Raw genomic sequence first — 13,748 nt, forward strand, 5'->3', positions numbered from 1 at the left:
GACTTTGCATTCAGTTAATTGTTCTTTACATTGTACTGCAATGTCATGATCAATGAACCAATAGAAACACTCAAATATATATATACATATATATTATATATGTATATATATATTTACATAATGGGATATGGGCCCTTTGAGCCACAAGGATCCAGACAGACTTAATAAAGAAGACACACAGTATAAATAAAGTTTTGTTCATTAGATGCTTTCATTCATTCTTTTATTTCTTCTCTGAACACAGAGATTATTAATAGAATAATTCATAGAATAAATCACTGGGTTAAGCGTGAGTTAAGATTGTCCCGTTTTTTTACAGCAATAAAACATAAAGGAACAAATATATACATTCTGTCAGTTTCTCTAAAGGTTTTCCCCTTATAAAGCTATACATGCTATACAACCACTTCAGATGCTTCTCTTACAGAGTTTGGCCAAATATTAATTTCGTTTAGAACACAATAGCTGGTGTCAAAACTAAGCAACGAAAAACCAACAAACAATAAACAAAATATTTAATGTAATGTAATTAAAGGAATTAATACTAATAAAATAATAATTGACTTTTGGTGTAGTAAAACACAATAAAAAGTACTTAGCTGTGTTGAATAGCTCACCTCCGCTCTCCCACAGCTTTCCGAGTTACAGTAATTTTGTGCTTTTTGCCCAACACTCTTTACAACATTTGCTTCGGGGTATATTTTGCCCCTGATAAATCGCTTTTTACTCCGTTATTCAGGCTCAAAGTAGCTCCACACCTCCTTGGTAGAATCTGGAGAGTTGTGGCATTTAAACAAATCATTAATAACTTTTCCAGGATGTTTGGAGGTGTAGGTTAGGCTACAGGTTGTAAACAGTGTTTTTTAAATAAGCTTCTTGTGCACTTTTAAAGTGATTAATGCCTTATTTTAAATGTCAGGGCTCTCCGGATTCAACCAAGGAGGTGTGGAGCTACTCTGAGCCTGGATAACGGTGTAAACAGCGATTTATCAGGGGCTAAATATGCCCTATAGAGCCTGTTGTAAAGAGTGCTGAGCAAAAAGAACAATATTAATTTATCTCAGAAAGCTGTGGGAGAGTGGAGGTGTGCTATTCAACAAAGGTAAGACATTTTTATCATGTTTTACTACAACAAAAGTCCATTTTACACCAGAGTTCTCCATTAACTTAAGGCTAAAAGACAATCAGCACAAGAAATGTGCAGCACTAAGAACAAGGCAAGTTACCTATATAAATAAATCATAAATAATAATAAAATATAATGAGGAAATGGCGAAATATTGTAAATATAGGCACTCAGTCGCTGGTTTTCTCCACGGTCAGTCTGCCAGCATGGTGGGCGAAGGTCTCAGCCACTAGCAGAGGGAAAACTATAGAGGCATCAGCGTAGACCTGAAACAGCAAACACAACACACACAACCACAGTGTGTGTAACAACAAAGTGAGCGTCAAATATTACAAAAAAAAAAAAAATTATATACAGTTGTACTGGAATACCGTCACGGTTTTCTTTTCAGCTCCACTGATCAAACAGGACACAAGTTTATAATTCCTGGTAGACTAAAACTGTAGTTTAGTATCTGTTTCTCTGCATACTTTATTATTATCCTCCTTTCTCCCTGTTCTTTAATGATTAATTAGTGTTAGTGTGTGTTGTGCTGGTTTAAGTGAATCAGACGCAGAAGTGCTGCTGGAGTTTTTAAACACTGAGGGCCCAATTTTACCTAGTTTAGTGATCTACATAGGAGAGCTGTCCACTGTGCACAGTGCAGCTTGATTTAGGGTGTTTCAGTATGTCTTTGCTGCCATAATGACAGGAAAAGTACACATTGCACAGCTCGAAATGTGCAAAAGGCTTGCTCTAATTCTTCAAGAACATTCCCTTTAAGAGCCAGGTGCGCTCCGGCTTTGGCGGATTGCTATTTTAATGGTGCAGCTACCTGAACATTTCCTATGCTTCCCAGCAGCTTTGTGAGCAGGTCATTTACAGGAACAGCAATGTTATTTTATTTTGTGTTCTATGTAAATTTGTGTAAATGTAAAAGTTGGGTTTGTGCACTGCTGCATGTTCTTGTATGTGTGTGTAATGAGAGGGCTCAGAGTGGTCCAGCAAGCTAAGCCCTGCCCCTATGATCAGGAGATCGCTGGTTCGAATCCCGGTTATGCAGCTTGCCATCAGCTGGCGAAACCCTGAGAGAGCACAATTGGTCTTGCTCTCTCTGGGTGGGTACAGTAGATGGCGCTCTTTCCCCTCATCACTCCTAGGGTGATGTTGATCAGCACAAGGCTGTGTCTGTGAGCTGATGTATCAGAACCGAGTCGCTGTGCTTTCCTACGAGCGTTAGCGCTGTGATGCTACTCGGCAATGCTACAGCAGCAGTTCAAAAAGAGACAGAGTCTGATTTTACATGTATCAGAGGATGCATGTGCTTATCTTCACCCTCCTGCTGTTTGGGCATCACTAGTGATAGGGGGAGTCCTAATAAGTGGGTTGGGTTATTAAGGTGAAAATGTCGATTGTTGACTGTTGTCAGGATTCCTTTCAGTCAGTGGGGCACCTGTGTTGTCTGCTGGAAAGATAGCAATACACAAAAAATGTACCTAATCACATCTCATTTCCAGACCACTACGCCTGTCAATGTAGATATATTCACAAGCATCATTGTTATGAAAACAAAGTCGGTGTAAAGTGTGAAAATAGACTGTTGGCTGGGTGTAAGATAGCAATTAGCATCGCAACACGTCCAGTATCTACCAACTGTGGATCCAGCAGCACTGCTGTATTTACCAACAACCTAAATAATAATAGCTGCTTTGTGATAAATAATAGTTAGAGGGGTATTGTAGTTCATTCATTTACACCAATAAAATCAAACATTACCTTCACAGGTTTGGCATCCATGCGGATCTTTCCCCAGGAAACAGCCTCGTCCGGTCTGGCTCCTGAATCTGAGCCATCAAACTCCTGCCCCGTGTTCACAAACACTGCAAAATCAGCCCCATTCCTCTGGAAGAGGATAAAACCACACGTGATCACCACAGTATAACTGAGAAGTTCTAGTACTAGATTACAGTGCAGTAGTTTTGTACACACCATTAGATTAGCGTTAGCGATGTGGTGCTTGACGAGGCCTCCTCCCAGTATGATCATGCCTGTGCTCTTCGCAAATACAGCTTTACTGTTCAGCCTCCTTATGTCTACAATATTATAATAAATATAACAGCAGAAAGTAAGAGTTAATATTAAGAGACTTCATTTTTTTAAATCAGTTTCTCTGATTTTGTTATTTATAGGTTTATGTTTGAGTAAAATGAACATTGTTGTTTTATTCTATAAACTACAGACAACATTTCTCCCAAATTCCAAATAAAAATATTGTTATTTAGAGCATTTATTTACAGAAAATGAGAAATAGCTGAAATAACAAGTTCATATTCATAAAGTTTAAGAGATAAGATCAGAATATTTGGTGGAATTATACTGGTTTTTAATCACAGTTTTTTCATGCATCTTGGCATCATGTTCTCCTCCACCAGTCTTACACACTGCTTTTGGGTAACTTCATGATGCTTTACTCCTGGTGCAAAAATTTAAGCACTTCAGCTTGGTTTGTTTGATGGCTTGTGATCATCCATCTTCCTCTTGATTATATTCCAGAGGTTTTCAATTTGGTTAGATCATCATTTTTAACTAGACTCTTATTTTTTTTCCAGAGCTGTATATACAGACTATATTAACAGCATACCCTCCACAATGTCCAGCACCAGTCCAGGATTCTTGTAGGAGTGGAAATAGATCATATCACCCAATGATCCGTCAGTGAGGGCGGGACTAAACACAGGGATGCCATTCTGTAAAAGAAAAAAGAAAAATGCAGGTTAGTTACTGCAGATCTTTAGGTTTTAGGGTTTATAAAGTCTTTGTTAAAAAGTGAAAGCGTTGTACCTTGTACGCCCAGTAGTAGACAGAGTCAGGGTTGTTGATTTCTTTGCCCAGTCTGTGGATCATTTTTGAGGGAGTCCAGTGTGTGCCCTGAGTAACACAGATATGTTCAGTTCCCTTCAAAAGTATTGGAACAGTGAGGCCGATGCCTTTATTTCTGCTGTTATTTAGTACACCAGTGACGACTTTCTTCTTCTTCAGGACTCTGATTGATGTTCCATCTTCTCTCAGCTTCACAGTTGTTTGTTTTTCACCCATAGACTCAAAGGCTCTCTGGTTATTATATTGTTTACTCCTCTAACTATAAAAGCACAGTCTGCACAGATAAAAACCCAAATATGAAACTGAGCACTGATTTATTGTTTAAATAATTAATGTATCAGGACACACCTGGGCAACAACATAACACACCTTACAGTCATATATTCCAATACCTTTGCTTATAAGAAAAATAGGTGGGTTCATACAGAAGGTACTATTTCCTGAACTGTGTATCAGATCCAGATGTAAATATCTGGAAACAAAAGCTGAAATGTGGAACTTTTGTTTCATATTAATGTACAGGACAATGACAATCTTTTTGAAGAGCAAGACAAAAGATACTCAGGCAATGTATCTTATGCATTGTGGAAATAAAGTGGCAAAAATAATAATAATACAAAACCTGCAGAAAGTTTTTTTTGCATTTCTGCAAATTTACTGCATTTTAAAGGGATATTTTCTATTAATCAGCTCAACCCCTGTCTGTAAAACCAACCCTTTATAGGTCTACGATCACGAAACTGACCTCTGTTTTCTGTTCCAGCACCATCTGGTCCAGTATGGGCATCAACCAGTCTTCAAACTTACAGTAGTTATCATTCGGAACGAGCAGGTTTCCAATCCTAAACACACAAAAAACATACTGAAACTAATTTCACACTTACACACATCATGCTATTTTCTTTTATAAAACTGTAACAATTCTAAAATATATATATATATTTTTTAATGAATAGCTTACATGTAATGCTTGCTGTGTTCAAACCCTGAACATCAGATTGCAGTGTTGTACTCTAAACTTTTCTCTAGTTCAAAATAAATTCATATGGTGTTTTTTTTAATGCGAAAAAAAAAACCAACGGCCATGGAAGAGTACTAGTAAACCAAAATTCGTTTGCTGTATTAATGGAATCTCTTCATATTTACCTATGGAAAATTTTTGCTTACATTATAAAGGGGAAAGTAGCATTATTTAAACACATTTGGGGTCCTTTTATGGAATATCTTTTAGAGTATGAATCTGAGGGGTGGAAATTCTAAAAATAAAACAAAATCTGCTTTCTTTGGATACTGAACTTCTTATTCTGAAGTGTGTATTATACGGTTAAAGTTTGTATTTTTTTGAACCATACACAATAGTGAAATAGACAAAATAGACAAACCTTTGTTGTTCTGACTGTTGGTGTTTTATTTATTTATGTATTTATTTTTTTGTATTTTCAATTAAGTGCTGCTTTAAGATATGTTAAAAAAATCTGATCTGCAAGGAAAAAACAAGTTGAATGCTAGACAATGATTTAGTTCCCCTTGATGTTTCTTTTGATACGAGAACATTATCGCTTATCTCTGTGTACTATTGGAATCCTTTTTTTACTTTTTTTTTTTTTTGAAAACCCAATAAATACATAATGTTGAAAAAAAAGAAAAATAGAACACATGGGTTAATAATAAATGTTGGTGGTGTGGATCTAACAGAGGTGGGTTTAGTTTTCTATGATGAGAGAAGAGTAACGCTCCACCTGTTGATGCCTCTCTGTCTGAGCTCTTTGCCTGGAAGGCTAAACTCGCCCAGGTAGGTTGGTGCCAAACACTTAATGAAGTCTTCCTCAACACCACCTGCCGTCGTCACGATCACGTCAACCTGCGTTCACACGGCAACGAGCCACGAGTCACACATCACACACAACACACACACACACAACAGGATCACACAGTAACTGTTAGCACAGTTAGCACAATGCACCCGAGCCACTATGTCACGTACCATCTTGTGCTGGGCCAGGTAGCGGATGGTCTCGCGGACGCCGGAGCTGATGAGGTTGGAGGTGTATCCCAAGAAGATGGTACAGCCTGAACGACCCTGCTGAGAGTCACCAGCGTCCTGCTGCTCCTCCTCCGGCTCCTCCACCACCTCCAGCCTCTTCTCAATCTAAACACAGCACAGGTATTACAGGTCCTTCAGAAGAGACAACATAAGATTTATGTCCAAATGTCTGTGGTTTACTCTTTTTCAGCTGTGTATTGGCAAGAACTTGGCGATATGATACATATCAAAATGCAGATAATAATAATAATAATAATAATAATAATAATAATAATCATTTTAACAAGTTTAATAAGTTCAACTTATATATCGCCTTTCCCAAACCCAAGGACACTTTACAAATACAGAAAAAAAAAATATATATATATATATATATATATATATATATATATATATATATATATATATATATATATAGCAAGATATTGCAATACTGTTAGCAAGGCAATATAAAACTAAGTAAGTTTAAACTTTATTTTGTACCCAATCAGAACACTGCTGTCTAGTGGGCGGGGTTTAAACCTAAACATAGAATGAACCACTTCTGACACCAATCTTAACAGCATTGAGATTTGAAGTGGAACTGTATTCTCTGGACTGATGGTGCTCCATCCATTACTGTTAAGTAGAGATGAACAATGATATTAAAATTATATCAGTACTGGCTAAAAATTACTTTTTTTTTAAACCAATATTTACTGATCTATCTATTGTATGCCGGAAAAGTTGTAGTGGGATTTGTGGTCTTCCTGTGAGTTATAAATATGTACATATATGTGTATACATTTGTAATATTGGCCCAAAATTTCTACATTAGTGTATCCCTACTTTTAACATATAGAGGGAAGTTGGGGAGATGTTAAATGCTGCTTACACTGGATGTTTATGCAAATGAGTGTATATACAGAACCAGTCAAAGGTTTGGCCACTTGGACACTATTATGACTCAAGTACTACTAAAACAATATGACTAAGAAATGAAGGTCAATCCGTATCCTCAAATGCAGTCACTACAAAGACTATCACAGAAAGGTTATGATGAAACTGGCTCTCATCAGGACCACCCCAGGAAAGGATAAGCAAGAGTTTCCTCTGTTGCACAAGACACGTTCATCAGTAATCAAGTAAAGTAGACAGAGGGAAAGAGTCTCACCATTTTGTTAATCTCCTGCACGGCCAGGCCGAAGCTGCTGGCCTGGAAGCCTGTGGTGAGGTAGGAGTGCAGCAGGGCTCGGTGATCCACCCCCTGGTTAAAGTCGTAGCCTCGGATCCGCGGCACGTCCTCCGGCAGAGCGGCGCTCTCCTTAAGCACCGCATCCCTGGCCACGGAGGGCACACTGTCCGCCATCTGTAGATAATGCACAGAGTACAGTAATACTGTCACCATTACAGATATTTAGGTTAGGTTACTCTTACAATAACTGATATTTTAAGTGCTGTAAATTTGATCTAAAAACTATTTGGTAGCAGAGACTTCCTGACTGTCAGCTGTGGTGTTTTCTGTAACATGGTGGTAAACACTGGTCACTCCGATTACTGCTGTACAGTAAAAAATCCAATGTTCTTTCTGTCTTTTTCTCTCTCTCACTTACTCGATTTTCAATTCCACCTTAAATGCAGCACTTAGGCTTGTGTGCTTGGTTACACAAAATCTACCTTCACCATGCGTTAGTCGAACAATAGGCTCTTTTTCACATAACAAACTGCAGGAAATGGCAAATAAATATTCAGAGTATGTAGAATATAATTCAAACAAACCTTAAATTCAGGGGTTCTTTTTGTACTTGTCAAAAGGTGACAAATTTTATTGAGATAGGGATTTCATTTTCCAGCAGGACCTGGAACACTGCCCGCACTGCCAAAAATACCAATTGGTCTTACAATATAATATTCTAATGTTCCTGGTTGTAAGTCATTATCATCAAAAAGAAAATAAATAAACATTTTAAATAGATCACTCTGTAATTTTCACATTTTGAATAGAATTACTGAAATAAAAAAAGTAACTTTTCAATGAAAACCTAATTTCTTTGAGATGCACCTGTACACTGAATAGCCCTATTTGAGTAATGTTCTAATCCATATTATGAGAAGCAAGACCTACTCAACTAAGTAAATAAAAAAATACTTTAAGAAATGAAGGTCAGTCAATACGAGAAATTTCAAGAAATTTAAAAGTATACTCAAGTGCGGTTGCAAAGACAATCGAAAACACAATGATGAAACTGGCTCTTATCAGGAGAGCAGGAGTTTACAGCCTCAGAAATGATGCAACAAGCATCAGAGCCACCTCTTTTGGTTTGTTTAACACTTTTAAGTTACTACATGACTTCTTATGTGTTCCTCCATAGCTTGGATCACTTTAGAATTCATTTACAATGTAGAAAATTATAAAAATACAAAAACATTTACTAAAAAATTGTGTCTTTTGACAGGTAGTGTATACTGTACAAGTCCAGGCTGTATTTGACTATTTTTTCTTACTGGAATTTTCTATTCCACCTTAACTAGAGCCCTGGATACACTCAGGCTTGTGTATGCTTGCTATATGTCTACACAGGATCTGCTGCATCATTTAAGGTGGAATGAAAAATTTGCTCTGCACAGGTTCTTATGACTGAGAGAATGAATAATAGTGTCGATAACGACAAGAACACTTCTAGAGAAATGGTTAAAAAAGGCTTTTATTTATTTAATAAAAATAAAAACAGACTTTTATTATGGGTGTGTTATTGATACAGCAGCAGCAGTGCTGCAGTAATATAAGCAGCTAAATGAGCTAAAGCTAACAGGACTGTAATAATAAACACTGATCTGAGAACAGCTTTCTTGTGCAGTTATTACTGACTGATACACACACTTACCCTGCAGGAGCTGAATCCGGATCAGGAGCTGGAGCTATTAATTATCTGTATTGATCTGTATTTATCTGTTATCTGTGTTCAGGAGCAGATGAAGCTACACTGCAGCCTCATCACTCACACTGATCCCACGTTGTTGCTACAAAGTACGGCGGCCACGTTGGGACAAACTAGTGGAGGGAGACGGATTTCGCGTTCGAACAGTTTTTATAAACGTTAGATTAAATCAATCAATTTTTTAATTATATATTTTTCTAATTCTTTATTTTCACACAGTAATATATTAAGGGCAATCCTCATTTTTAATGCAGCAAGCATTTAAAACTTGAAGGGACTAAAAAATAGATTTAATTTGAATTAAAATCAAGAAACTTCATAAACAATATCATAAAAAATAAATGGAAAAATTATTAGAAAACAAGCAAACAATATAAAATTGAATAAAGAAGAAGTAAAATAATTCAGAATAAAAGCTTAAGTTGACAGGCAAAAATGTAAAGCAATAAAATAATAAAATAATTGCAATAGTACAATTTATAAAATAAAAAATAAATAAAAGGTTCAATGAATGAAATTTCAATATAAATAATGAAAGGTAAAAGGCCAAAAGTTTAATAAATGAAATAAATAAAAAGACAAAATAAATCAAATAAAAAGTAAAAGGTAAAAAAAAAGGTAAAAAAAAAATCAACTAAAACAGTTAAAGTTACAATAATTTAGTGATACCGGTCAACCCTTATTTTTACTCTGTAATACATTAAGGGCAACCCTAATTTTCAATGTCGCAGAGCATTTAAAACTTGAAGGGACTAAAAATTTTAATTAAAACGAAACTCAAGTATTTAATCAGGAGAGCTAAAATAAGGAACTTAAACAAAAAAACAAAAAACAAAAGATATGGTAAAAGTATTTGAAAAACAAGCAAAAAATATAAGATTTGCTTTAGAAGAAATTAAATAATTCAGAATAAAAGGGGGCTTAAAGAACACTCAAGTCACTTATTTAATAGAGCACTTAGAGTCTGTCTATAGAGTCTGTCTACTGTCTATCGATAATTTTAAGAATGTCTTACCAGTTAGTTCTGAATATATAATTTTAGTTAAGCTCAGTTAGCACTCTGAAAAGGGATCTGGGAGACAAAAAAAATAATAAAAAAAGCATAAAACAACCAACAAAACATAAAAAAACAAATAAAAAAATATTTATAAACATATTTATTTCTGTAAAAATGTTGAGCCTTTTCTTATTTTTGACATGCATTTACTAATGTGACATTTAAAAGAAAATGTCTCATTTAGCAAAATGTCTGTTAACAAGTATATGCGTTAATATAATTCATCCAGGTATTGCAGGTCTTTCTTTCCTGCTGCTGTTAGACTCTAAAACCAACCCACATATACACACTTCATAAACACACACTTAAATACTACATACTTATAGAAAATATATGTTTTTTTGTGTAACATAATGTAAAATATTTTTTTTCTTTATCCCAATGCAATTAAGAGGCAATGTGCAATGTGCAATTATTTGTAAATACAATCTACAATCTAAAGAGTTTTTGACTTTTTATGATTTATATTGTATATATTATATTGTTTATTTGATCTATTTTATTGTAATGAGTGCCTTGTTATCCATTTGCTGCTGAAACACTATGAATTTCCCCACTGTCGGACTAATAAAAGAATTATCTTATCTTATCTTATTTTATTTTGTCTTATCAACAATATTACAATAAGGATACAATAAACAATAAAACAGGTTATTTGGGAATTGTAGCAAACAATGATATAATGTAGCAAAGTTCTGATATGTCTGAATTAGATTTTTAATCTGTTTAATGAATTTAATGTATTAGTTTTATAACATTTGTACTGTTGTTAAAATATTTATACATATATAATTATTTTTATCTTATAAAAAATCCATTATGAATAAACTGGGTAAAAGCTAAACTGACACACACACACACACACAGGTCAGCAGCTCTATATATCCCTCCAGGGCTTCTCCTCTGATAGTGTGTGATGTGGGCCTGACCTTTCCACACCTGCCTGTGTGACCTTTCAGCTCGGCCACATCACAGAGCTGTGTGAAGTGGTCTTCAGAGTGACCGCAGGTGCCCGGGGGGGATGGAGGGTGGGCACAGGTTAAATAACCTCCACCACGACTCTCAGTTCCATATCTCCATATCACACTCCATATCTGAGCAGGACTTGGATGACCTGATGAGGAGCTGAAGGATGGAGGCTGGGAAGGTGTACAGCAGCAACACCGTCCTCCAGGCCAGGAAAGCGGTGGAACAGCTGAGACTGGAGGCCGGCCTGGAGAGGATCAAGGTAGGCAAAAGGTCATGTAATAACTTAAAGGTGTTAAACAAACCAAAAGAATACTCTTTGAAGCACTTACTTGTGGTTTCTGAGGCTGGTAACTTTGATGAACCTTTCATTTTCCATAAATGTAGTGGTCCTGATTAGTGCCAGTTCCATCGGAACATTTTTTGCGACATTGCGACTGCGTTTAAGTTTAGTTTCAAAGTTTTTGAAATGTTTCGGGTTGACTGACCTTCATTTTTTAAAGCTCATGTCTGTAAATTTTGGGATTTGGGGGATTTAATGCCCTCTCTGGTGAGAGTGGGTAATTGCACCGAGCATGCGGAAGTCATTTTAAACTGGGCGGGTGTGATGGGGTCTCCTTTCAGAGCGGATGAATCCGATTCCAGGTTATGTTCAGTCAAAGAGAGAGAGAGAGAGCGCTCAGTCAGAAACTTCACTCCTTCGTTTCTTTGCTTTTACTATGAGTAAATGAATGAGCTACTGAGCTCTGAGTTTCCCCTTCTGAAGTCTCCATTGCTCCACCAGCTGCTCGTGTTCAGTAAAACTGAGCCGGATCCTCTTTTAGAGGCTGTACTTGTGACCCAAGTATGTAAAGACACATGACATGGCCAGAAGAAGAACTCCCGCGAAAAGCGACATGACACCCAGCCTGAATTCTAGGTGACTCTACCTCATAAAGCTGACTGAAAAAAAATCAGCCAAGAGGGGCTACTTTGAAGAATCTAAAATATAAAACATATTCTAGTTAGTTTAACACTTTTTTGTTTACTAAATAATTCTATATGATTTTCTTCATAGTTTTGTAGAATGATGACTTTATTGTTAATCTGCAATGCAGAACATTTTAGAATAATTAAAAATAAAAAACTCTAAATTTAATGACTTAAGGCTTTCTGAATGAAAGAAAGTTTGATGCTACTGTTTTAGGGTCTCAGAAGAAAATGTATTGTTGAAATTTTGATTCTTCTTCCTAAAAAAACAAAAAGAAATAAGCTAAGTAATAACCTTAACCCTATTGGCTGGGCGTCTGGTGATAGTGATAGTGATGTAATGCCATGTTTCTTGCAGATTTCGGCTGCAGCTGCTCAGCTGGTTCAGTACTGTCAGGAGAACCGGCGTGGAGATCCACTGCTGACCGGCATCTCTGCCTCATCAAACCCTTTCAAAGACAAGAAAACCTGTGTGCTGCTATAGGAGAACCAACAACCATGAAGCCACACATGCATCACTAATAAAGACAATGAAAATTCTGGTAATCTGTAAGAAATAATATAGCATATTTATATATAGCATATGTAATATAACAAGAACACCAAGCAAAACCTACATAATATTTTAAAGATGTTCTGACTCAATGTATCTATCCATCAGTATAGCTTTTGCCCAACTTCCATGCATCCCACACATCAACTTCCAGAAATGACTGTTCACTTGCTGCCTAATATGTAGATAAGATAAAAAGTGCCAATATAATGTGATAATCAATGTTATTTACTTGAATATTCAGGCTGATTATTGTAGACTGTATATATATTTATATTATGAAAGGTAATACCCAGTAGTGGTATCTAAAGCTCTCTTTTAGCATCACTTGTGTTGTAAATGTTCTGTATTATGGATTAATTTCACAGCTTTAACTCTGTATAATGTACTGTATGCGTCCACTGACAAACAAGTATCTCCATTTTTGTTGATATTTAGTTCATTACGTAATTTAAACAGACAAACTGTCCTTTACACTGTGCCAAAATGTCTTGATAAAAAGACCAGTAGAAATACTTCAAAATGACTTGAAATTAACCCTTTTTATATCTTTTTATAAGTTTTTTTTCTCTTTCCTGTAAAGTTGCTGTTTTGGAGATACTTGTTTTTCGTTGGACAGCGACTATATACACTATTACTATTTAAAGGCAATGATACATCTTGTTTAAACTTTTTTTGTCTTTCTCTGACAATTCAAATAAGTGAAACATTGATGTTTTTGCCTTTTTACTGTTTTTTAATGCACTGCAATTTAGTTTTCAACTCAAAACACAACTCAGTTTAAAAAAAAAACACACATTATATGATCAAATAACAAATAAAAAAGGTTCACAAATGAGTAGCTTGGTTGATTTTCTTTTGTTTAGCTTCACAAGGAACAGAATCTAAATCTTTGACTGAGAACGTCACACTAGTAAATGCAGGGAAGTGTACCAGAGCTACAGATTAAGATTAATACTAACTGCAGGATTCAGGATTTACACTAAAGCTAGAGATATACTCGCTGTTTCTCCATTATGCCAATTTGCGCAAACAATTGGACGCACTGTGAATGTGTCTGTTGATATTCTTGCCTGTGTGCTACATGTAATACTGGAGGCTTCCACTAGAGGCCTCCACTGGCTGCAGTGTAGGCGGTAGGGCTGCAGCAATTAGCCAACATAATCGACAAATCCATATTTTAGCATCGATCAATTATATGAAATTGAAAGTTTGTGGAGGCTGCTCTGCTAACCAAAAAAATTCACATTCCACCA

At 36.0% G+C, this 13,748-nt stretch overlaps 3 protein-coding genes across 3 annotated transcripts in view; 1 reads left to right on the forward strand and 2 right to left on the reverse strand.

Moving 5' to 3' along the window:
* elof1 (elongation factor 1) overlaps positions 1–13,748 on the reverse strand; it is a 515,825-nt gene that overhangs the window by 344,266 nt on the left and 157,811 nt on the right. The gene's annotated exons all lie outside the window — the stretch shown is intronic.
* On the reverse strand, positions 193–9,041 carry dhps (deoxyhypusine synthase). The gene is made up of 10 exons (XM_022665069.2): positions 8,894–9,041; positions 7,183–7,377; positions 5,970–6,134; positions 5,725–5,846; positions 4,731–4,827; positions 3,947–4,033; positions 3,747–3,852; positions 3,095–3,198; positions 2,882–3,007; positions 193–1,392 (listed from the first exon to the last, which is right to left on the reverse strand). The coding sequence occupies exons 2-10, from the start codon at positions 7,375–7,377 to the stop codon at positions 1,297–1,299; spliced, it is 1,098 nt and encodes a 365-aa protein (XP_022520790.2). The 5' UTR covers positions 8,894–9,041; the 3' UTR covers positions 193–1,296.
* Positions 11,080–13,319, forward strand: LOC111191037 (guanine nucleotide-binding protein G(I)/G(S)/G(O) subunit gamma-7). Its single transcript, XM_022665002.2, has 2 exons — positions 11,080–11,232; positions 12,298–13,319. The coding sequence occupies exons 1-2, from the start codon at positions 11,137–11,139 to the stop codon at positions 12,421–12,423; spliced, it is 222 nt and encodes a 73-aa protein (XP_022520723.1). The 5' UTR covers positions 11,080–11,136; the 3' UTR covers positions 12,424–13,319.

Source organism: Astyanax mexicanus, chromosome 19 (genome assembly GCF_023375975.1).
Source record: "Astyanax mexicanus isolate ESR-SI-001 chromosome 19, AstMex3_surface, whole genome shotgun sequence".
Classification (NCBI taxonomy): domain Eukaryota; kingdom Metazoa; phylum Chordata; class Actinopteri; order Characiformes; family Acestrorhamphidae; genus Astyanax; species Astyanax mexicanus.